General features: G+C 45.6%; 2 protein-coding genes across 2 annotated transcripts; one reads left to right on the forward strand and one right to left on the reverse strand.

Annotated features, from left to right (window-relative positions):
- Positions 1-8,988: 8,988 nt before the first annotated feature.
- On the reverse strand, positions 8,989-13,746 carry LOC144164873 (uncharacterized). Its single transcript, XM_077695117.1, has 4 exons — positions 13,217-13,746; positions 13,002-13,112; positions 12,255-12,634; positions 8,989-9,177 (listed from the first exon to the last, which is right to left on the reverse strand). The coding sequence occupies exons 1-4, from the start codon at positions 13,380-13,382 to the stop codon at positions 8,989-8,991; spliced, it is 846 nt and encodes a 281-aa protein (XP_077551243.1). The 5' UTR covers positions 13,383-13,746.
- Positions 13,747-16,856: 3,110 nt separating this feature from the next.
- On the forward strand, positions 16,857-18,774 carry LOC144164874 (uncharacterized). Its single transcript, XM_077695118.1, has 2 exons — positions 16,857-17,165; positions 18,442-18,774. The coding sequence occupies exons 1-2, from the start codon at positions 16,956-16,958 to the stop codon at positions 18,772-18,774; spliced, it is 543 nt and encodes a 180-aa protein (XP_077551244.1). The 5' UTR covers positions 16,857-16,955.
- Positions 18,775-25,653: the final 6,879 nt, after the last annotated feature.

Here is a 25,653-nt window from a genome sequence, read left to right on the forward strand (position 1 = left end):
GCGTGGTTGCCGCTTGCTCGACGCCCTTGAAGGCCAGTTATTTTGGTGAACCATCTCCATCTCGGATCGGACATCTCTGCCGGGTCGATGTCTCCAATGCTCTCCATTTCTTGAGCGGGCGAATAGCCTCGAGATGATGCGTCGACGAAGCCGGAGGCAGAAGCGTGGTAGCGGCGATGACTAACGAGGCTTAGCTCACCCGTCGGTGTGGCACAGTCTTCTTGTGGCAATAAATGACATTTGGATGGCCTAAAAGGTTCCCTGCTAATGTCCAGTGAGTCCTTGTACCTTGCCCGTTCACCGAGAACACTCATTACTGTTTGACAAACGATGTTCGTTCATTTAAAACGTAGAAACACGGAGCGGATGAAAAACGCGTCCCCGTCGTTCGGCTCCCTAACGGCTCTTTGTCCCCCCAGAAAAAAACCAGTCGGTCTCCTTCCAAATACGTCTGTGCATGAATTCTCGGTGCCCAGGCGCGAGCCGTTGTTCGGCTGGATGCCGTTTGCCGAAAAAAGGACGTATAACCAGATACCTTACGTAGGCCGGTCTCCTCTTGAACACCGGTTGCCAAATATTCTGTGGCCATTCGCTGGCCGTAATTCGGCCGAAGACAGCTAACCGAATGCAAAACGTATATTCTGGGGCCGTACGTCCGCCGGACGCGCGGTTCACCGTTGAAACAACGAATGCACGGCGGCCGCGCTCCGGCCGGTCTCCTTTCGAACACCAACTGCCGCAAGAATACGCATATTCTGTGGCCGGTCGCTTGCCGTGCTTCGGCCGATTACAGCTTCCCGAAGAAAAAACGGATGCCCTAAGGCCGTACTTCGGCCGTTCTCTTTCTCAACATCGGCAGCCGTAAGAGAACTGAATATCTGGCAGCCGGTTAGCTGCCGTTGTGCGTCCGGACACGGGCGGACGGAAAAATGCCGAAGCGCTGGTTGCCGAATGTTGGCCGTTCAACGCATGATCAGTGGCTGCCAGAACCTGGATGCTGGCCGGACATGCCAGAAAGCGGCCATAGACGGGCCGGTCTTGGGGCACACTTTCTGTGCCGCCTTGGATGGGTGCAAAGGAATGTGTCGTCTGTGTAATTCAGGGAAATGTTTGTGTCGTGTTGTGTCAAGTGCCTTGCATGTGATTAGTATGTGTACTACAGATAGGCTTTTTCCACACCTGCTACACGTGGGTCCCGAAGTTCCAGTGAGCAGATGGGAGTGCGTCACATGTGTATGGCCTATCCGCAGCCTAGCCAGGGCGACTTCAGTGTATCTGTTGTGTGAGTCAGTTGTGTAGCGTCCCAATTGTGGTTTTATTACATGTAGTTTGTGGTTTGTTTGTTGACTCCAGTGTAATTGCCATGTGTTGCGAAGCTGTCGTCTGATATGTGTCTGTAGGTTGGTGTAAGGTACAGTTGTAATGTCAACTGTAGTCATGAGAGCAGCATCACCAGCCATTTGGTCGGCGGCCTCATTACCAAGGATTCCACAATTCCCTGGTACCCAGCATATAGTTATTCCAAGATTTGAGGCATATGCAGTCATTATTACCTTGAAAAGAGCATTGATCTCATAGTTTTTAGATGACCTTCCTAATGACATTGCCTGTACAACGCTTTGAGAGTCTGTGTACCCAATGGACTTGGGAATTGTATGTTTGATGATGTGGTTTGAAACGAGTAAAATGCCATATGCTTCTGCCGTGTAAATACTGTTATGAAAATTTATTGTTTTGCTTACTCTAAAATTTTGTCCGTGCGCTGCACAAGAGACTGTAGAACCAGTTTTCGACGCGTCGCTATAGCATTCTGCGCACCTGTACTTGTCCTGCAAGAAAAGGAAGTGCTGCAGAAGTGCACTCCTGGATACCCTATTTTTTTCTACTAGTGTGAATGATAGGTCGCATGATACAGGACGAAGATGCCATGATGGATTAAAATTATGGATGGGTGTCTTGTGCGTGTCTGACAGAGGGACATTCAGTACAGAAGCCTCCTCTCTAACTCTGAGAGAAAACGGTAAGGAGATTGCCTGTTTAAAAAGAGTTGTAAATTTGATGTATCGTTCATGATAGGATTAAAAGGATGGTTGGTAAGAGACATGATCTTAGATGCATACAGCAAGTCAACATTGTCCCGCTGATGCCCTAGGCACCATTTGTCACACTCGACATACTGACTCTCGACAGGACTAGTGCGGAAAGCGCCGCATGAGAGGCGAAGGCCAAAAGAGAGCACGGGGTCAAGCATTTTGAGTGCGGTCTTTGTAGCAGACCCATACACGACACTGCCGTAGTCGAGCCGAGACAACACCAAGACCATGTAAAGGCGCAGCAGGAGATGTTTGTCGGCCCCATAAGATTGGTGTGAGAGGACCTTAAGAATATTCATTGTTTTAAAGCATTTGCTTTTGAGCTGTCTGATATGCGGGATGAATGTGAGCTTTTCGTCAAATAAAATGCCTAAAAACTTGTGCTCCTTGTTCACAGGAAGCGGCACATTCGCAAGAGTGATGTCTGGGTACGGGTGGACCCCACGCTTCCTGGAGAATACAACACAAGAGCTCTTTCCGGGATTCATTTTGAAGCCATTCTTGTCTGCCCAGCCGGCAAGCTTCTTGACGCCGAGCTGGACGTGACGTTCGCAGATGGACATGTTAAATGATTTAAAGGATATCTGGACGTCGTCTACATACATAAAATAAGAGATTGTGGGTGGCAATGGCTTTCCAAGAGAGTTCATCTTAACTATGAAGATCGTGCAGCTCAACAGTCCACCTTGCGGCAAGCCATTTTCTTGCACATGTACCTTTGAGAGTGCAGAACCAACTCTGACGCGAAAGATTCTTTCCGACAAATAACATCAAGGGTGTTAAACATATTACCAGAAGCACCGACTGACTTGAGGTCAAGAAGGATCCCTTAAGGCCAAGGGTGTCATAAGACTTTTCGAGGTCGAAAACACAGTTAAACCGGACTGTTTGTGAATGAAGGCATCCTTAATGTATGACTCTAGTGCCACAAGTTGATCATTTGTGGATCTCCCGGCCCGGACGCCTGCCTGGCAGCTCTCGAGAATGGCGTTATAGTGCAAAAAGTACACGAGCCTCCGGTTTATCATCTTCTCGAGAAGCTTGCACAGGCAGCTGGTCAGGGCAATGCGTCGATGGCTAGCGGGAGAAGAAGGGTCGTTCCCTTCTTTCAAGAATGCTACAACTATGGCATCCCTCCAAAGACTTTGGAATGTGCCCCGAAAGCCATATTTTGTTGAAAAGGTGAAGTTTTACAAGAGTGTCTGTGTGTAAGTTCTGTATCATTGTATATGTAATGTTGTCTTGGCCTGGAGCTGAGGGTTTACACGTGCTCAGAGCACCCCTCAGCTCATGAAGCGTGAACTCAGAGTTATTAGAAGTGGCTGACCTGTCATTGTCATGCAAAGGCTTCTATTCTTCCACGAGTTTGTGTTTCATGAAAGTGTTTGTGTAGTGTGCTGAACTGGTAACGTCTTGGAAGTGTTGTGCGAGTGTGTCAACTGACACCATAGATGACAGGATTACAACGACGCGACCTATTGTCTGAGCCATTTACCCTTTCATCTGTGCTGGCGAGTCGATCGGAAGTCTGGACGGGTGACGTCAGCAAATTCTAAACGTAAGACCGCATAACGGTTAGCAGCTTAACTGTTCTTTGGCCTTAACGATAGGGATAACGAAGTCAGCAAGGGTGTGTTCAGTGCTAGCTAGCTGTGTCTTAATAGACTACAATTCAGCAAGGATGGCAGCCTGGCCAACTTATAATGTTGTTAGTACCGTGAACAGTCTCGTCAATTTCGGTAGTGGAGGTAAGTGTGGTTGGGCCTGGGTTTTCCTCTATATCTCCCCGGTTTTCCTCTATAGAAACAACAGTTCTCCCCTAATGTTAACACTTCTACACAACAGTAGCATAAGGCAGCGGAGGCTCGGCAGCTGTACCAGTTAACGAGTGCCTGTGATCTTAAACAAAGAGAGTCGTAATTTTGTACCTGCGCGATAAACACGAATGGCGTTAGGCTATGAACCTAGGCGCAAGTGATGAGCCCGTGAAGCATTGGTTCACGGGCGTTCTTCTTATTAAGCAATAGAAGGGTTTATGTGATGTAGACGATTTTTGTGATGCTTGACGTAATAGGAGTCCTTCTGTAGAAACGATGATGGCGTCATCACTCGGTCCAGCTGTTTGGCTGATGCTCCCACGTTAAGAGTGTAACTGGCGGACGACTCATGCACAATAACTTCTACATTGTCGCGGCTTCTAGTGGACGAAGTGCGGATGGGTTATGCACCTGACGGCGGTTACGCCCTGACTACGAAGGCCCTCCCGCAGGTCAGCTTCAGATTCATTTAGTAGGTCATAGTCAGAAATCACGCCCTGGGAGCTGTTTAGGCTGCGGTGGGGCGCGACTCGGATTGGCAGATCGGCGATGCTGGTTTGAGCAAGAAGTTTATTGGCATGTTCCTGGCTACTGACCTCGACAGTTATTTCACCGGTTCGATGTTTTTTGGCCTTATACGACCCTCCAACAATACCTTCAAGAAACTTTGAAATGACGAATACCGACTGTACAGCAAGAGGTTTTGATTGGTCTACAGATTCCATAACGATGAAGCGAGGATAGTTGTTCGGTTTCGGAGGACTCAAGTCAGGAAGTGGTCAAAAAGAAACTTCGGTGCGGCCCCTTGTCAGGGGCCGATCTCGTTTGGGGGGGAGTTTAGAAAATGCCATATAGCATAGTATAAAAGCAGGGAGACGTGGGTACTTTCTCCCTTGACCTTACCCTGGTAGTCAAAGAGGTCGCGGAGCTCCCTGCCTGGTAGCCAGGCAGGGAGCCCATCGGCCGGAGCTTGACCAAGGCTCCGACGGCCACCGTTCATGGCTTCTAACCCTTCACCTTTCAACTTCTAGCCACCGTAGGTAACAGCTTAGGTATGGGGTGCTCGGGGTCCGCGGTGTCGCCACTCACCGTCACCAAGATTACTCAAGGTGCCCCGTGTGGGGAAGGTATAGAAACACGTAGTGTGTAAATGGGCATGTATTACATATAAACGGGATACACATATATTATGGGCGCGCCTTCAGGCGATCCCTCCGGCACGTAGAATTACAGTGATGAGCAGTGGGAGACTGTAAAGCTCAGCTGTAACCTGGCGGGTCCACTCCCGGCCATCCAGTTGGCCGATGACGCTTCTATAGTGCCCGTGGGCTCATTAGCAACGTCTAGGGTGGAGGACTAGCCCTCGTGAACAAGGTAGACAAATCAAATTTATTTCTCTTTCTCTCTTTTTATGAACACTGGATATAGGTGAGAGCTGGTGTTGGCCCGGAAGGGTTAAATGCAAACAAAATTGTACTCGAAGCATATTGTGATCGACCCAGAAACATGTAATTTCTTCGGGGAACTCTGCTTCCATCTTTTCTGGTGGACGACAGTTATTTCGGGGATAATATATTCCAGACGCCGTATTACACCCAAGCATTCATCAATGTCTATTTCCCGGGAACGTTACTATCGCACTTCCCCAAAACATTTGTACAATATATTACTAAAGCACCGGAAAATTAGCGTCTATGATACTTTTCTATAGTGCCTGCGTATTCCTGCAGTTAGGTTTTATTAGGTACTAAAGATAGTAAAATCACACACACCGAAATAGGCGTCAGTTTGAAAACAATACTGAAGACTCCTTCACCAAAGCAGAACCTGTAAACCCAAAGGTCGTTAAATGCAGAACTTCAAATGGTAGAATTACACCTCCTTGTGCACATTTTAAACTTCGGCTGTCATAGTAGGCGAGGAAAGAAATAACAGCCGTTTCTTGATTCTGGGGCTCGGTAGAAAAAGTAGGGGTGTTATGAAATAACTGTGCGAAATGTCTTTCAACCCCAGCGATAGGTCGTCCTGGCGTTCTGATTTCTGCAATATTTTGGGCAGAAAAGTTTATGCTTCGCCGACCGCACTAAAAATTCTGCAGACCTCCGCTGAAACAAAGTAAAAAAAATTAAAGTTTTCTTTGCGCTCTTCAGCAGCATTCTTTAATACTGTCGCGCAAATTACAATGTAATGTTTTGTAACATTAGGATCGCGCCTTGCAACTGACGATGTTATCCACTCTAGTTCAAAATGTGCGTGTTTGAGATTTCTACTCCGGCAAAGATCACACTGTCTGTTGAAAGTAGAAATTACGTCTTGTTACTTAGGGAGGCACGCGTTAGATCTTGACAGTGCTTCTAGTTGAAGCGTACGTCAGATAAAAATTATAAACGAACTCTGGAGCTCCCTAGAGGTTGAATAAAAACTCGAATAGGTATTGTAGCTCCTAAAACCTGTATCGGTGGGAAAACAACATGGTATTAGCAGCTATAAAAAGGCCTTTTTAGCTAATAAAGGCAGATATTAATTATTTGAGACCATCTGTTGAAGTACACCTTACCTTCTTTTAGGTAAACGCCTTAGACGTTTATGTTGTCTAGAACGCCTTCTAAGGTACCGATAATCTTCTAGAAGCAGCGCATAAGGAAGGTCGGAAGACGGTAGTGGGGAAGGGAACAAAACCTGCCCCGAGAAAGAGATGCATCAGCGCTGGAAGAGGGTTGGACGCGGTTGTACAGAGAATACGTGCCGTCTTGAGAGGCAAAGTACTTCAGTTCGGAAAAAGGAGGCTCCTGGCAGTAATGTTTGTCCGATACAAGTGTTAGTGGGCAATGTACAGGGCACTTGCTAAATGGTTTGCTGTATTTTTTTCTGAAGAAGCCAACAACCAATATTTAATAATTGCTCGCTCGTTGCGCTTTAGAAGGCGCCGACGCCAAGCGCCCTCTTTCAACACCGTTCGTATGCCGTATCGGTTGCTGAGCACTGGTTGGCTTAGAATATTGGCTTGACTAGTGTGCTGGAATCTTCGGTGATGCTTTGAAAGTTTCGAAGCTATTCCGGATGTTTATCACTGCATCACTGGGTGTTTCGAAGCGGTGAGAAATGACGCAATTTCGAGCTGAGTCTTATTATAGCTGATTTCTGGTTTGTTCACAGGGCATTGGTGCCGCAGACTCAGGTTCCGCACATTCGGTGTCAGAACAACCCCTGAAATTTTATGCGTTCCTCCAACCGCCCCCGATCGCTCTTTTTCCGCGCGTGGTTTTACCCCCTTCCGCTATAAACGTAATAGTTAATACAACCCTATCGAAAAATACACCAGACCGGGTCTGATGTGTTTGAAACGGTAACATCAGAGCGGAAATTCAGACCCGGGTCTGGTGTGTCCGGGTCTGGCGTGTCCGGGTCTGGCGTGTCCGGGTCTGGCGTGTACGGGTCTGGCGTGTACGGGTCTGGCGTGTCCAGGTCTGGTGTGACCGGGTCTGGTGTGTCGGGTTCTAATCTGTCTGGGTCTAAAATGTCCGAGTCTGACGGGTCCGGGTCTGACATGCCCAAGTATAATTTATAGCCCAGGTGTAGGTTGAAACCATTAAACACCAAAAGTTTGAAGAAATATGTATGTATACCTTCATTCAAAACTGCAGCTTCAAGTTACGCCTACTTTTTATTTCTCTGTTGCCTCCTGGGCTTCGTCCACTGCCTCTTCTTCTTGGTCGGTGCTTGTCTTCGGTGGTGCTTCTTCTTTGTCTTGCTGCTGTGGCCTCCTGCGCCGCAACTCCGATGTCTTCTGCGACAGCCACAATCTGATGTTTTTCGTCGCCTTCTTAATCCCCTCCTCATCTGACCCTCAGGCCTCTGCATAGTGCCTGAAAAATACTGAGAAGAATGCACTCATAAGCCATATACAAAAATTTGAACCACTGACCAATTGTTTTCACAGAATAATGGAGCTGCTTACTCTTGCATTGCTAACAACTGCTTGAAAAAAAGAACTTAAGTTGTAGATTCCCCGAGTTCCTTTGGCAGGGAAAAAAAAACAACTCACAAACTGAAACATTGAATTTATGGCCTTTCAACTCCAGCTTAGATTTTAAAACTTCACTAGGTCGTGAAGAGATTTTGAAAAACTGTGTTGTGTGGGTATTTATAAATACGAAACCTTGCTCTACAAACTACGCATATCTGCTTTGTTGCACAATATTTTGAAATGGGTACAAATATACAGTTGGAATTTCACCAAGGCTTTCCTCCTGAGGTTGTGAAGTGACGTCCTGCTAAGAAGGTAGTGGTAGTCTATACCAGAGTCGCTAGACAGTGCAACTGCATGTTAGTTTTCATGCTTGATTTGTTTTATTTTCCCACTTCAGCCAGTTTCAGGATACTCTTTGCGTTCGAAGAGTACTCATCGCTTTTAAATCTACATCCTCAAATCGAAGCCCAATATGGCAAAGTATCAGATTGGGCTACAGCCTTAGGGCACCGCCACCTGTATAAACAGACAGGGACGCTTAGTTCAGGCACTCATCCGGTATGTGGCGCACGCCATCAGACGTCCCGCCTTATGTCACTGCTCGCTAGTCGCGAACACTGCACCCACTTCTACAGCGCGTGTCTGTCAGCTTGCCTCGAAGGCGTCAGAGAGCGACTTGGGGAACGGTAGAGAAACTGTCAACTATTTTGCATAGTTTTCGAGAAGCAGCGCTGGCTGGCAAACATGAAAGCACGTACGAAGGCTACAGAGTGGGAAAGGGTGGAGAGAGCAACAGGAGAGTGGCTGTTTGGCCAGTTTTCGCTCACGCATTAGGCAACAATTATACAGGCGGCGTTGCTTAGGGCCATGAGGATAATTGACCCCACAGCAAGTAGCCAACTGAGCTTCTCAAGAGACTGTTGGAAATACTTCGGACCATTTTTTTATTTTAATTTACATTTGTACAATCGAAAGAGTTCTGACATGTATACAGCACATATAGATTTCAATTTTACTGATCTTAAAAACAGGACTTTTAATATATGCTGCTTAAAAAAGCACTGCACTCACTCTTGAGAGCCTCAACTTTATGAGGGGTGAGCTGCCGTTAGGGTGTCACCCCTTTCATTTCCGTTAACGTCCTGTTGGACAGTGTCCCGGTGACGGACCGTCGCGCCAGCACTTCGGTCGACCAAATGGCTGACGCAGACCTCTTCACGAAGTGTGAATCTTTTGGCACTGCCATCAGGTGGTCGTAGACATCTGCTTTTATCAGCCCACCATTGGCCAGGTGCACCTGCATGCAGGAGAAATATCACATTTTTAGAAGAACGGTCATAAAATGTTCATAATCACAAAAAGCTGACAAAGGGCGTTCGTGTGCTGCATAAAAGTTCTTCAGCTTGTGGTGAGGCTTGTGGTTGCCCTTGATTCCACACATAACCCCTCATCCTTCTCATCCAGCCCATCTTCACCTAGCAAACTCCTCGTTTCTTTTAAGCAATTACAGCCACTTTCGTGATAAACATTTTCAGGGCAATTATGCAAGTTTTCCCATTTTTAAATTAAGAGAAATCTTTCAGTGAGCAACAGTGGGAGGTCTACAATAGATGCCATTGTCACCTAGTGCAGCAAAGTCCCAATATAATGTTCTCAGATATTGTTATCCCAAATTTTCCGTGTCAAAAGCAGCTCCATCAACTCGTTGAGTTGGTACATGTTCACAAAATACACTTCATTGTATAATAATTTTTATTGTGTTATGTTTTTATTGTTTTTACTTTTATTATGTGGGCGTCCGGATTATTCACCTCAGCTGTAACAAGCACAGCTGAGGTCAATCATTCGGACGCCCACATGCACAAACTGCTTCGTACCGCTGAACGCCTCACCAAAAGGTATAGAGAACGCGGTAAACGTCACCATGACCTTATGAAACTAAAATGCCATTACAAAGTAAAGCGATAAACGAATATCAAAAAGTCCTCCAATCTGAGAACGACTTGGGCAAGAGCACGGTCTCTCACATCTGTGGAGCCTCTTTCGGGGTCTGAGTGGACGGGCGAAAATAAAACTGCCCATTCTAGAAGAAATGTGCCTCCATACTAACTACTCTCAAGTGGAAGATACTCTTGTGAAGACTCTCTTCCTGCACGCCACGGCTGACATTTCGACCCTCTCACCTCTGCCTGAAATCGATATACGTGCACCGCTCGCTGAGCTCGACTCTCCGCTCATAGAAAGCGAGCTGCATATAGCCATCTCCCAAGGAAAGCCCAAATCTACACCAGGCCACGACGAAATAAAATGGCAAGACCTTCGAAATCTTCCCACATCGGGTCAAGCGGCCCTCTTAACTCTCATCAATTGATCCTGGGATACTGGGCAAGTTCCTGACCACTTGAAAATGACAACCATCCACCCCATCCCAAAACCTGGCAAAGATTCCCGAAAACTCGAGAATCTCCGACCCATCACATTAACTCCTGTTATTTGCAAGTTGACAGAACGTCTCATAAACAACAGGCTTCAACACCACCTGGAACACACAGGATGGTTCCACCTGGCCCTCACGGGATTTCGCATCAATTTAGGCACACATGATTACCTCTGGCTTCTTCGTCGAGTCATAAACCGGACATCCCGCAAGAGCCTACCTGACTACGTCCTGGCCTTTGATATGCACAAGGCGTTCGATAACGTCAGTCAAGAAGGCATCCTGCAAGAACTAGCCGCTGCCTTCTCCAGTCAGAAGGCTCAGAGGTGGATTCGCGGCTTCTTAGCACACAAACCCATTCGCCTTAACCCAAAGCAAGCAACACCGACTACCTACTACCTTGACAGAGGAGTTCCCCAAGGTTCAATTCTCGGACCTTTACTCTTCAATCTGGCCATGAATCGTGTAGCCCGCACCCTTGAAATGGACTCAGCGGCCCGTTTCGCCTTCTATGCTGATGATATAGTTGTGTGGACCGAGGCTGCTGATTATGACTCAAAAGAATCTTTGCAGACTGAACTCCAGGCTGCTGTTTTTAGCTTGGAGCGCCCCCTCTCCCGATTCCAGCGGAAATTATCCCGGTACAAGACCAAATTTCTCAGCGTCGACAGCAAGCGTTCGACCAACCCTGACCAAGTCCTCCACCTCAAATCGCCGATACGATTCTTGAATCAAGAAATAATACCATCAAATTACTTGGCCTCCAGATTAGCAGCTGCAATAGCCCCACTACATGGATCCGTCATCTTCGAAGAACGTGGCGCTCCACCTTGCACCTCATTACGCGTCTATCCAATAAATACGGTGGCTCACACCAAGACGCCTGTCTCAAGCTTGCGCGCGCCGTTGCGCACGGCCGACTGGAGCGGACGGCAACCGAACAGCGCACAACGCTGCCTGGGAGTGTCTACTAAATCCTCCCACGGTTCTCGACACCACTTCAGCACATTCTGACCCACTGAACAGATCTGAAGAACACTGGCAACAAAAACTTCGTCAAGCTAGAGCCCTCAGCCGGCACCGGCTAGCCGAGGCTTCACCACCTGGTTTCCTCGCACCACTAAAGACCCTTCCCAGAGAGGGAGAGGTCTTCGCCAACAAAGTTTATGCCAACTCGGCCTATACCCCTGATGTGATTTCGAAGTGGACGAACCCGGGCGTCCCTCCTTACTCAGGTATTAGAAAAACTGTGGCAGCAACGAAACACCCAACTTGTTCCACCTTATTTGGTCATGTGCAGCCTTCTCAGACGGTCGTGTGCAATTGGTCACAAGCGCCACGGTTCCGACGTCGGCGTCAGAGCATGTCGAATATGTTCGGGACAACCCCTAAATCTTATAAATAAATCACAGACTTTGCCCTAAAAAATGGTCTCTATAAGATGGTTTAATGGCTGACCGACTACCTGTCGAAGTTCACCAGTCACAAATGAACACCTGTGCGCATCCATCTTGCCCCACCAATGTGCCATCAAGAACTATGCCGGACACCCCCTGCCCTCAGGGGAAGGCCAGTATGTGTGCTTTGCTCCAACCGGACCTTGAGAGACAGCTACAGTGAATGCTGCAGTGAAGCTTGAACATTACTTAGATGTACTACAACTTAGTGTTGCCTTTCCCAATCCTCTTTTCCATTCCCTACCCACAGGGCTTTATAGCCTCCTTTCTGCAATAAAGTCATTCATTCATTCATCATTCATTCATTATGTAGTCCTATAATAACTGTTTAAACCATGTGCTCTGTACTGGTGGCAGAAGCATACGTCGAACGTTTTCCACCATCGGCCTTCTTTTTTCTCATGTTCAGCTATGAATAGCAAGGCTTCAAACTGAACCCAAACTCAGAAAGGGAATAATTCCAAGCACAGATGCACTTACTTTCCCATCCTCTGTGCGCGTGCACACTGGATAAGTTTCCAGCCCCTGAGTTGATGAGCCCGCAACCGCTTTGTCAGCAAGCTCAGCATCTGCAGTATGCTGGGCTGCTGGCACAAGGCATGCAGGTTGTACATGCTCTGCCGCCGGCGCAAGCACAGCAGCAGGAACTGGTGCAGCTGCCGGGTTGGGCCCACCAGCACCAAACGGTGCAGTTGCAGGCTTGGGCACCACTGGAACAGGTGCAGCTGCAGGCTTGCGCACAGCCGCAGGAACAGCTGCAGGCACCGGTGAAACTGCAGGCACAGGTGCCGCTGCAGGCACAGGTGCCGCTACAGGCACAGGTGCCGCTGCAGGCACAGGCTGAGCTGCAGTTCCACTTCCTGCAACAGAAGCAGCTGCTGGACCATTAAAAAAAAGGCAGGGGGGAGGGGATGAAGTGAAGTATTATTTGTGTGAAAGGATGAGCTAACCCGCATGAATTAGAGTTGCTCTTTAATAGTCATTAGGAATATGACTGCAACCGAGAGACTGTCACCCAAAAGAAAAATCTACAACCAGTGCATACGGCCGGGGGTGACATACGAAGCTGAAACTTGGCACCTTACTAAGCAACTAGAAAACAAACTTGATCTGTGAAACACATGAAATTTCCTCAACACAACAAACAGGCATGTATCAAATTCTGTAATAATGTTTTGCAGCAAAAGGTCAGAACTTTTAACGGGCACTTCACAGGCCAACAGATACCTTGAAATGCTGGAAGATTTGAGTCTTCCTCAGCATCGGCGGTCCAAAAGGAACAGCCCGGTTCCTCCAACGATGTCCCACTGGAGGAAGCCGTGGACTGACCCTGCGTGGCTATGAAAAGTGCTTTGTGAAACGACCAATTTTTTTTATGATGTCTAACCAGAATGTCCATGTATTACCTGTGGAATAAGGTAATGACATGTAATTCTCATTACCTGGTTTCGTCATGTAGTGCAGGAGTTGTTCCTGCAGCGTCATGTTCAGTGCACGCAGCCGCTGATTCTCCGATTTCACCTCGAAGAGTTCTTTCTTCAGCTTTTCCACTTCTTTTGTCAGGGCAAGGTCACTCAGGACCTTTCCTGCCACAGCCTCCTTCGCCATCAAGCGACACCGCTTCAATGTTTTGGGGGCCTGAAATTGAAATTCAGTGCCATTATTTGTTGGCCTGCAGATAGCGACAATTGAACCGTTTAACTAAGACACCATACACAACATCAGATTAACTCAAATGCAGTTTTTCTTTGACAACAAGGAATCTGCTGAAACATCTTCTGATGCTTCGAGTACCACTTTTAAAGATACTTCATTATACAAATGAAGAAACGTGGAACCCTGATTTGTCTGCTTCTTTCCAAATCTGGCTCTGATATTGATGTTCCGTGTTTATGCCCAGGAAGTATGCTGCCCAACGGAAAGTGAACGTTATTATTACTGCCCAATGGAAAGTTATTACTATGAACCGAAAATTTTGTTCGTTGCGTAATATTTTGCTTTACATTTTCTGAATTGATTGTCTTGTCCAGATACAGCCGAGCACCCATTTTTAAGGGCTAAGAAAATCGGAGTTTCTGACTCATTAGTTATTCTCAGTGCCCGGTGAATGGCACCATGTGTGAAAAGTGGCACCAAACTGCATAGACCAGAATTTGTAGTGCCAGCTGTAATCAGCAGGTTGTTCGGGGTTTGAGTAGGTGGCCGAAAATGGCCAAGTGCAGTAAAGCATTGCATAAGGAGGTTGCATAAGAAGGATATACACATTATTTTGTGTAGTGTCCACAGATAGATTATTCAACAGCTGCAGTAACATTCAGTCCTTTTTTTTATTTTATGGATACTACATTTCAAAATTCCGAATTTTCGGTAAGTAGCCTGCATCAAATGCTCGCTCTGCAGCCAGAACGCAGTACTGACTGGCTGTGCATCGAGCATCATCTGCCAAAGTGTATGAGTCAAAGCTCTGGCACCATTGAGTAAAATTTTCTGCTACATTTCTTACCACTGCATTGGAAATATTGCAACTTACTGTGGCAGGCTGCTTCCTTTTTGTTGTTGTGACCCGCTTCAAAGAAATGTACTCGTCCATTTCCTCCTTAGACTCTGTAAGAAAGGACAAAAAGCACTTGAATGGCCAGAATGTTCACATGTGGATGTGCTTGAGAGAAAGTTCGGATTTCTTGATCAATTGCTAAGCATTGTTAATTAATCACTATGACAAACGCAGAAGATCATCCCTCTGCTCCCTTACTCATTTGTGGCCAGTAACTGTTTATACCACTATTGTGGGGCAGTGATCTATCACCGGCATTAAAAAGTTTGTAATGCAGTGGACCCTTCATAATTAGTTTCAATCAAGCGATTAGTTTCCCTCAAAATTAGTTTCAATCAAAATTTCAATCAAGCGAGTCTTTCTTGATTTTTACCTAACCGGCCAAACCACTATCGCTCACTGACTAGCCAGAATCACTGATAATTATTAATCATTATTATAAGTACAGATGATACAGATCCGGACGGATCTCAAAGCCGCCACCCGACGCCCGCTTCACAATAATTAAGCGAGAGCAGTCGGTCTTGATTTTTACCCAACCGGCCAAACCGCTTCCGCTCACTGACTAGCCGGAATCACTGCTAATTATTAATCAGTGGTAATAATTACAGGAGATCGGGCGTAACTGGTGATGACGTCGGCCTTGGCTCAAGTGAGCGGGAGCGGTTCGGCCGCTTGAGTAAAAAACCAAGACCGACTGCTCTCATCACGTGAATGGCAAAGCGGGCGTGAAGTACATCTATTACAAAACGCTAAACACGACAGAAAAAAAAAGTTGCAAGAATCGAACCAGGGACTACAGCGTCCGTAGAGAGCGGCGGAACCGCTACACCAAATGCCAGGACGAGAAATGACGGCTAATCGGCTGGTTTTGATTTGGCGTTCAGTCTGGACAGAACTTTAGCAGTTTTTAGCGTTTCGTCTAGATGGAACGCTAGACACTTCCTTTGATAAAGCGCACAGAACAGAACTACGGGCAGCAACGCGATGGCGGTACTGCGACATCATGAAGCCAACAAGTTTCGTTCTCACTTTTTTTCTTTATTGCCGATTTCGTTCTCGCAACGAATACACAACATGTGCGGTCGAGCTAGCACTTTTTTTTTCTGGGCATAACGGTGCACAATGGCAAATAACCAAGGAACCTCTCTCTCCCGCTCGTCACGTACACACTTTGATTCGAGGGTTCTGCAACACCAATTAATAAAAAAAATCAACCACTCCTCCGTCCAAGGACGGCGATAGCGGTAAATGAACGCGAAGCTTTCTCGCAAAAAATTCCTTAGTTGTCGCCCGAGTCAGCGCTTTGACTCGAGGACAGTTTGGACGTTAGACTTTGACTGGTTTAGCATTGACTTTAACTCGCACGCAAGTTTAGACTTCTGATCGCAGCTGCTTTCACCCTTCGCCATTAGATTTCGCACGAGGGATTCGCTGGTTTAACTTTCAACCATCGTCGTCTAGACGGAAGTGTGCATGATTTTTTTCCTTCCTTGACAGCACGTCATGTTCGGGCTAATGTTAGTTTGGTCGGCAGTATTTATTTGTTTGTTTATTCCTTTAGTTATTTTTGAACGTCCACTCATTTCTAGCTCTCCAAATCACACCCGTACCGACGGTGTTGAACTGGCTCAATCGGATAAACGTCAGGCAGCGTCGGCTTCGTAACGCGAGCGACCTAGGTTCGATTCCTCGCAGAGGAAGCTTTTTTTTCTGTCATGTCTGCGCACTTCATCAATGAAAGGCTGAAAGCTTCGGCCTGGGCGTTCTTACCTGTCATGTGCAGCAGCTCGGCCTCGTAGTAGCCGCCCTTTGTTGTCGCATTCCCCTCCCAGTACACACTGTGCATGTCACCCGCCGTGAAGTCCAGCACATTGTCTGGGCGGAACGCTTTGATGTTTGTTGACAGTGTTATCTTGCGAACATTGTCGAACAAAAATCGAACGTAAACAAAGTAAGGCATATCACAAAAATTAAGCAGGACAAGCGATGGATGATTGACAAATACCGATCGAGTCTAGCCACAGAACAAGGAGGCTAGCTCGAAAACCCCTAAAATAACGGTTAAATAGGTGGCGCTACTTGAGATACCGTTAGAGCAAGTGTTTTTCTTGGAGATCATGTGTCTTTGCTTTCTAGACCCTTTGCATTACTCTTAGTTGTCCCACCTAATTGAGCAAGAGGCTTATGCCAGTGTTAATTAGTACACACTCATTTAACACGCCTGAGGCTGACCCTCCAGCGTCCCGGGAGTCCCTATCAGTAACAAACGAAACTTGTTTGAAATGTTACTAATAAACTTCTTTTGTGTTTTTAATGCTTATATCTTGTTAGTAATTACTAATTGGACACTTTATCTTGCTATTATTCTGCTGCCAAATCCCAAAAGTGGAAATCATTGACGAGCCTGAGAGGCTGAGAGGCCGCGCCCGAGGCCCAAGGGCAGGTGCTATTGTTGTGCCGAAAATTCCTTTACGCCGCTCCCGCTCGTTTTGCTCGCGCCCGTGCATCGCTGTTTCCCGCGTTTCTGTTTCTAACTTTTCTTGTATTCTATTATTGATTTTTGATCGCGTTTACCTCAGCGGACGTAATAGGGAATTATTTATTAGCTTTTTATTATTATTAAGATGATCCCGTTGCGGTCAGTCGGCGAGTGGCGACTTCTCCAAGATGTCACGGCTGAGCTCACAGCATTCTCTGCTTCTCTGTGCGAAGTAGGGATGCCACCTAAACGACGCTACCGCTCTTATTTAGAGCCTGGATTGTCTTCAGCGAAAGTGCCGCGACAAACCATATGGAGTCGACGACAGAGGAAATCGGCTGCAACTGATGAATCTGTAAGTACTTTTCTATTCCAAAACGAACACCATTATATGTGGTGTTCGCTTTTAATATGGAACCGATTAATCTGGCTGAGACAGCTTTTATGTTACTCTGGCAGCTTTTACGTACACCGGCGCGACATTAATTAGCGAATTTGTGGTTGAGGAAACGTAAGCGCGCCCACGGCGCGGCGATGCGCCATTGTCAGGAGCATATATCGTCTGCTAGGCTGTTCCTTTGCGTCACTACAACCTCCCCACACACTTTATCCGCACAGTAAACCAGAGCAAAAAGTGTCTTTACAGCGACTTATTTTTTATTTTAAATTAAATAAATATTTTAAATTTTATTTTAATATAACAATAAATCCGCATAACAACGAGAAAGCCCGCGTTCTCCCGGAAGGGGGGAAAATATCTTTTAGCTGCCAGTGCTTGTGTTTTAAAAACATTGCGAAAAAAAAATAAAACGGGCTGTTAAAAATACCACTGCTTAAATGGCAGCTTAATGGCGCGGGCACTATGCGAGTATTTTTTTTTTTTGGTCTGGACTGAATGGTAAGGTGGCGGGCAGGGGAAGGGGAGAGGGTACGCCGGTAAAAAGAAACAGCCTAGTAGCTCACGCGAGATTGATTTGGTTGAGTCACACGAGCACGCATGCACACAGAATTTTTGTTTGAAGCTTGTTTCATTTTCTGGTCTAAATAAAAAAATTTTTACTGTATTTTAAGTAAAAATGGAACATGCAATGGACTTAAAGAGCAGTCCCTTCCCTTTTTCTGTATTTTATTGATTCTTGAATGGAGAAGCCGGTATCTGAATGCAGTACTATAAAAGTGTGTTCTAGCCAACTGCGGAATTTATTTCTGGCTGTAAGGTTTTTTTGTTTTACATCAGAGCAGTCAAACTGTAGGACAGCAAAAATTATTTCATTTCACTTGATGCAGTGAAACATTTAAAAATATGCCATTTTACTAAGACTTATTGAAGAAAATTAATCTGATGTCAGGGTAATTGGTTTAACCAAGAAGCGGATGTAAACACATGTGCTGGAAACACAAGGTAATCATTCCACCTTCTCACTTAACCGTGTCTGCTCAGATGTAGAAACAATATGAACCACTTGCAGATATCGCTGTAATTGTATTTGTCAGATTGTTTCATTAAAAATAAGAGTAATTGTGGGGTTGAAATATTGTATAAGCATTGTCTGCATGCATGGTAGTTTGCCTTGAGCACAAACCTGTGTTTAACGAGTCTCTCTCTTTCTCTCTTTTTTTTGTCTTTTCAGCCGAGTGCTGTGGGTGAGCCTGAGGACGACGTTCTTGGTGACAGTGGTGCTTCTGAAGCCGACGCAAGTCAGCATGCTAACAGTACCACCGCTGGCAGCGGGACGCACATGGAGTGCAATGAAGTGGAAGCGACTGACCATTCTTTGGAGGCCGAAAACCCTGATGCTGACTTTGTCGGCTGTACGACTGCGGGCAGCGAGACATGCGAAGAGTTTAATGAAGCTGACAGTGAAGCTGACAATCCCGACGATGACTTCTTGGAGTACGTCAGGATTAATTCTAAGATCAAATTCCGCACCAAACCACCACCCGTCTGCAGGCCATGCTGCTAATTCTTACATTTGTTGTAGCAGCTAGCCTTAACTGGACACAGGTCGATTCCTTGCTCAAGCTGCTTAATACGCTGATGGGGAAGCAAGTTTTTCCACCGTCAAAATATGGCTTCAGGAAATTATGGGACCTCCAACGCTCGAAAACTGTGGAAGTTCACCCTTACTGCTCAACTTGCCAATTCTTGACTACAAGCTGTGGTAAAAATCAACGTTGCGACATTTGTGGAAAAACAAAAACCCTTGCGTGGCTTTTGAAACAAGGAAGCTTTTTTTAACGATGGATGTGAAGCACACGCTGCTTTGCTTGCTAAACAGAACTAAGGAGCTAGTTGGCAAGAAATTAAAAGAGCTTGCTGCTTCACCTTGGGGTGGCTTTTATGCTGATGTAACAGATGGCTTGGTCTATAGAAAAGCTCGCACTGAACAGAAGATGAGGTGGAGTGATTTGACTGTCACAATGAATAGTGATGGGTCACCGGTGTTCAAGTCAAGCAAACACTCACTTTGGCCTATTCAAGTTTCCCTTAATAAACTTCCCCCACCACATTGCTGGAGAAACCTCATTGTTGGAGCAATCTGGTTCCAAAAAGAACATCCACCTCCTCATCTCTTCTTGAAAACCTTTGTTGACCGATTCCGGAAGATTGGCACACTTACGTGGTCTTTTTCTGAACAAACAGTGCGATCTGCAGTCAACGTTGTGTGCTGTTGTGTCGACTCACCGGCACGAGCTGCTCTATTGAATGCGAAGCAGTACAACGGATAATATGGGTGCTCCTGGTGCTATCAGAAAGGAAAGCCTGTTGAGAGTGAGGCTCTTTTGAAACCTTATAGCACTCATGCAATTTTTGTTTATTACGTTTTAAAGGCTCATAATTTGCCATTCATTTCAATAAACCAAGCATGGGGAGTAGTGTGGCCCCAGAACGAACAAAACATATTGTAGAAGTTGCAGCTACTGAAAAGGAGACAAAATACCTGCAAAGTGCATGAACCAACAGTTTACGTATGTAGGCTTGCATTTTGCTTCCAAGACGCAGCTTTCTGTTTTCCTTAATCTTGATATTTGTGCAATGCATTTATATTTTTATTAAAAATATTGAGCCATTGCGATCATTCAAGCCACTTGGAGTAACAAATATCGAAGTGATAGCATTTTATCACAAGATTTCAGGCCCCATGTCATTAGGTGCTTCTAAATTTTACCTTGGGTCTGCAGTGTTTCACACGATGTGGAATGATGAAATTGCGAAATGGCCGACTACTTTTTCAAAGTTTGTCAGCAATTTTTTTGGCCAGAGCTAAAAATCGTTCTTTTTTGTAGGCACGAATTACTGCATTTCAGCGTACGTCAGCGGGTTAATAACCAAAAAATTAAGCTGCTACTAAAAATCTGTGGAAAACTTGCAGTACTACTTGCACAGATGGCATGTTTAAATTGTGTCTTTTCCTGACCAAATAATGTTGAAAGGCCTTTGATAAAATAAAAATTAGGCATTATTTCTAACGATTGTCTTTTTTTTTTCTTTTCAGGAACAGTGAAGTATATTTTCGAAGGGGATGAGATGTTGGAGCGGTCCCATGAAATGGTCGTCACTGCAATGAAGCTTGCTGTTCAACGAGGCTGTTTCGTGGATGGTGTCAAAGGCCCATCAGCAATTGTTGGACTACCCGCACTTGACCTGGTATGGGGCTTGCCCCCTGACTATTTACATTGTGTTCTTGAGGGAGTTGTGTCACAACTTATGGACCTTTGGCTGTCTTTAGAGGAATTAACCAATAAAAATAAGCGCAAAGTTGATGAAATTGACGACCGTCTGGTGAACATTCGCCCCCAAATATTTTTTACAAGGTTGCCTAGATCACTTTCGGAGAAAACATTCTGGAAAGCCACTGAGTGGAAATTTTGGCTTCTATATTATGGTATGCCTTGTCTTGAAGGTATTTTACCATCAAAATACGTTGAGCATTTCTCCCTTCTTTCACAAAGTGTATTTATGTTGTTGAAGAGTAAAATTGAAGAGTCTGAAGTTTTTCTTGCGGGTGAAATGCTCAAGAAGTTTGTTGAAGGTGTGCCTACTTTGTACAATGATGCTGCACTCACATTTAATGTGCACCAGTTGGTTCACCTTGCCAAGTCTGTGAGGATGACTGGACCGATGTGGGTGACATCCACGTTTCCTTTTGAAGGGGGTAATGGTGATCTCTTAAAGCTGGTGTCAGCAGCTAAGGAAGTGCCTCAGCAGATAGCTGAACGCTGTGTTATGAGAGAGTCACTGCAATCGCTAAAACGACTGGTGCCCCTTTCACCATTTTTAAGAGGCCGGCAACGAGCGATTGCAGGGAAAAAAACTGGGCAAGAGCAGTCCGGTGTGCTGGGTGCACCCTTGCCACCATTTCCTTTAGAAGACCGTGTTGAGCAGCTTACAACTGCAGTGGTTGGTCCTGTCACAGCAGTTTGCGAGTTCTTGAGGGTCCGCATAAATGGAGTCGTCATGCACAGTGCCAAATATGAAAGGCCGGAGCGCACTTGTTCAGAGTATTTTGAGTCAACTGATGGGAAACTCCGTAGAGTTTTAGGAATTTTCAGAGTCAATGGTGAAGTGTTGCTTCTTTGCCAAGAGCTTATTTCAGAACGGAGCTTCACACCTTTTATTTTTCAAGTAGAACACCCACCTAGGAATGTAGGTCTTTGTGTGCTCTTGCAAGAAAACTTTCTCTCACCGTGTGTGTACATAGATGTAAAGAGCAAAGCATTTCTGGCCAGAATACCAAATCTTTATGAGCGGCATTAGCCGCGGCTGAGTAATCGCTGTGTAAACCTAAACTAGGTAAATTTTTAGCTCTAAAAATGCGAAAAACAGTTTCTTTTTTTCTTATATAGCAGTCATGGTCGGAATATTTGTTTGATGGTAAGGTTTAACGTGCCAACGCAACGCAGGCGATGCGGCGCGCTGTAGTGGAGGGCTCCGGATTAATTTCGACCAACTGGGGATTTTTAATGTGCGCTGAAATCTCGTATACACACGGGCGTTTTTGGTTTTCGCCTCCATCAGAAAAGCGTCCGCCGCGGCCGGGAATTGAACCCGCGACCTCGTGCTCAGCAGCACAACGCCTTAGCCATTGAGCCACCCCGGCAGGTCACTGTCAGAATGTCAGTTTGCCGCTCAAGCATGAAAGGGCTAGCATGTTACTATTGCTCTTGTTACTGGCCACACCTGCATGCTGACTGGATTATCTTCACCCCCATTTTTCGTTCCTTGTTTAACTGCAATTCATGGTATTCTTTGGTGTTTTTTGCTGTGTCAATGCTTCGAAAGGAGTGCTGGAGTTCGGGAGTCCACCACAACATTAAAAAGAGCAGCAATAAGAGTGTGCCATAAACAGCAGCCAAGCTCCCATTTGGTGTGTCTAAAGAAATGTTTGATACTCATGGAACTAGATGTTTTAAGTTGTCGTGCCACCATCAGAAGAAATAATTTAGCAGATAGCGCGCGATGTGACCTCAAGATAAACCATACAGTGCTGAACTTTGTTCATGAGGCTAGCATAAAGTCTGTACTGCTCACTAGCACATCCGCTGCGAAGCAAGCTTGCGTGGCAAAAACAGTTAAAATAATTGAAAGGTTCTAGGTCTCTTGAAGGGCTGTTTTTGTAAAGCGTGGGCATTTTGCCTTTTTACAAAAGTTCTATTAGATCGGATGATTGACTTGAGCAGATGGGAGTGTTGTTGACAGACACGGTGCCGATATAAGATAACATTATGTGGGCTTTTACGCTGGATGCTTTGCAGTGAAGCTGTTTACATCTAGTGTTTCATGAATTTTCCATGTCTGTCAGTAAATCTGTGGTGGCACAAATTCTTGCACTGAAATTTTGTGCGAAAGTATGAGGTGATCCTTAGCACTTTGTAGTGTATGTGCATTTGTTTATCTGTTTTGTTTGTTTGTCTGTTTGTTGGTTTAGATGCTTGCGTGTTTTTATTTGGCTCTGCACTTAATTTAACCTCTTTTGTTGCCAAAAAGTGCATGGGACTTGCGAAGACTCTGCCTAAAGGTGCTGTGCCCCAATCTTCCACCAGTAACGGATAAGTGTATTCCCCGATACTAGGCCATCTACTGAGATTGAATAATCCTGAGGAACGGCAAGTTGGAGCGCAACTTCTGTCAAGAGTTGAAACCTTTATTCCTTCTCAGCTTCACTGGTGATTCACATTCACATGAATGGCTCACAATTTTGTCAGTTCCTTTCGTGTCAGGTTGAGGAAGCAACTTATGCAGTGTAAACCTACCGTATTTATTCGAATCTAGGCCGGCCCCGATTCTAAGCCGACCCCCGAAAGTCCGAAGTCACGAAAAAAAAAAAAACTTACCTCGAATGTAAGCTGAACAAAAAGGCGAGGTAAGCGTTCACAAGAAGAAAACACATTTATTGAACATGAAGATGCGGTGCTGGAACTCAATCAGTTTCTCTTCAAAATCACCGGGCAACTTCTGGGCGATTGAGGTTCGATGACGGAGGCTAAAGCCGAAGTGCTTCATGAATTTCTTAAGCCAGCCCCGACTGGCTTTGAAGTGTGCCCGCGATAAGCCTCGTTCTCTTGAAAGCTCCCTTGCTTTTGCCTGGAGCACTTCTGTCGTTACTGGAAGGGCAGCTGCTCGCGTCCGAACGAAGTCAGCCAATGCCATCTCCATTTCGTGGTGACGGCCTTCTCGTGGTCCGGTGAAGGGCATCCTTGTTGCGGTGCACGCAGCTATCCTATCCCGTTGCGTCCTCCAATGGCGGTCATTTTTTTCATCCATGCCGAAGTCCCGCCCGGCTTGAACGTTCGACGACAACTCCACGGCTAAAACAACTTTTCTTGTAAAAGCGGCAATATAATGGCACCGCTTGTTTGGTGCCATTGCGCTGTCAAAAACAACGTTACTAGAGTAACGCTGGTCAAAACCAAATGCCACACCGCACGCAGGCCACTATCCGCACAGTTCAAAATGGCGGCATCGCTATGGCCCCTTAAGTTGCTACTGGCTCGTCTAGTAATGGCTACAGTACTTTTCTGGGTGGCACTAGCTGCGCGCCACTTCCCTCAATATCCACTTGGAAATTGGCGCGTGTTTCAAAATCCTCGAATCCAAGCCCACCCTGGAGTTTGATATATGAGTATTTCAAAAAACTATCGGTTTAGATTCGAATAAATACGGTATGTACAATATGTCGTTATTGGAATAAGAGCCTTACGTGGAAGTTGCTTGAATGGAAGTGGTTGTGAAGTGAGATATAGCCATTTTTTTATGTTTCAGTTGAAGTCGCTTGTTCTAAACTAACATTGAGGCATGAGAACTACTGTAGTAAAGGGTCACAAATTAGTTAACACCACATGTGGCTTTTTAAGATCTTCTATTATTGATGGGGATCTTTGTATTGCATCTCCTTCAGAAGTACAAAACCTGTGTGACTAGTGATGGTGAAGTCATTCTGTTATCAATTTTCACTGATCATCCAAATTTTATGAGTTCTATTGTGTATCTTACTGTGTTTAGCATATTCATTCTGATTGCACATATTGCTGCTACATTATGCATTAGGTCTGATACAATACTTGCACTCTGATGGTTTCTTTGTTCCTGCCTTTGTCTTGTTTGGGTATACGTACTTAAAACCAGGTTCTTTCCTTAACACCTCAGTGTACAGTGTATTTATTTCAATCTAAGCTTAGTAGTGTTCCCGAAAGTGCACGTTATGATCTATCATATGTATATAAATGTATCTTTGTGCACGCATCTGCCTTATGATGTGAATAAGCATGTTTATGATATGGTTCTAAATAAATGCTTAGATTCAAATGTAATGCTGGTGTTTCTGTAGGTTTTATTAAATTGAAAGCCACACAACTGTAGATGCACCTTCGCTAAATAGAATACCAAAAATGAGAAAGCTTAAAATTTGTCTTGAAAGTGGGTATAAATATTCATTCGAAGAAATGCAAAGTATACACTGTTGTGCATGGCTAAGAGGCTATAAATCCCGAGATTACCTCGTCAAGGCAAACAATGCTGACCTGATTGGTGCAAGTTCAGACCACATAACCATGCCTGATGTTCCCACCAGAACACACTAAGCTGGCCCGACGTGCACAATGAACCCACCAGACTGGCCTGATGTACACACCAAAACACACCGTGCTTTCCTGATGTGCCCGCCCGAACCCACTAGACCGGTCTGGTGTGACCACCACAACCCACCAGACCGCCCTGACGTGCACTAAGAACCCACCAGACCGGCCTGATGTGTACGCCAGGCCATCCTGGTGTACACATCAGAACCCGTGAGAACATCCTGACGTGCACCAAGAACCCACCAGACCGGCCTGATGTGTACGCCACGCAATCCTGGCGTACACATCAGAACCCATTAGACCGGTCTGGCGTGTACGCCAGGACACACCAAAGAAACCTGATGTTTACACCAGGATACGCCAGAACACATCAGACCCGGTCTGGTGTATTTTTCGATAGGGAAGAATAAGATCAGGAAAGAAAAATAAAAGGTTTTTGAGGCACAGACAACCTTTTTCAAACTTTTTTTAGAGAAGGGAATAACATCCACCGAAAAATATTTCCGGAAACGCTACTGGTATATCGTGTACCGAAAGCTCACGTTTTTGCTCATCGCTGTTAGCTGTAGGGCACGTTTTAGCAGCACGTTTAAGATTGACGTATTCTTGACTACCGCAAACATGCGGCATTTGCAACATCTGTAGAATTATTCTCAAAACAAATGAGTTTGTTTCTTAGGCCTTTTAATTGATTGATTGATTGTGGAGTGTTAAGCGCCGACGCTTGACATACGATACGGCGTTCCGTAGTGGAGGGCTCCGAA

This window comes from Haemaphysalis longicornis, unplaced genomic scaffold (genome assembly GCF_048455015.1).
Source record: "Haemaphysalis longicornis isolate Haplotype H1 unplaced genomic scaffold, Haemaphysalis longicornis Haplotype H1 scaffold_14, whole genome shotgun sequence".
NCBI lineage: Eukaryota > Metazoa > Arthropoda > Arachnida > Ixodida > Ixodidae > Haemaphysalis > Haemaphysalis longicornis.

Coding starts and splice junctions, on each gene's coding strand:
- LOC144164873 (XM_077695117.1), bottom strand. CDS start 13,382: ATGGCGAAGGAGGCTGTGGCAGGAAAGGTCCTGAGTGACCTTGCCCTG. Junction 12,635..13,001: donor AAATCTTCCAGCATTTCAAG/GTATCTGTTGGC, acceptor CTTCTGTTGCAG/GAAGTGGAACTGCAGCTCAG. Junction 9,178..12,254: donor CGCGCACAGAGGATGGGAAA/GTAAGTGCATCT, acceptor TCCTGCATGCAG/GTGCACCTGGCCAATGGTGG.
- LOC144164874 (XM_077695118.1), top strand. CDS start 16,956: ATGATCCCGTTGCGGTCAGTCGGCGAGTGGCGACTTCTCCAAGATGTC. Junction 17,166..18,441: donor CGGCTGCAACTGATGAATCT/GTAAGTACTTTT, acceptor TTGTCTTTTCAG/CCGAGTGCTGTGGGTGAGCC.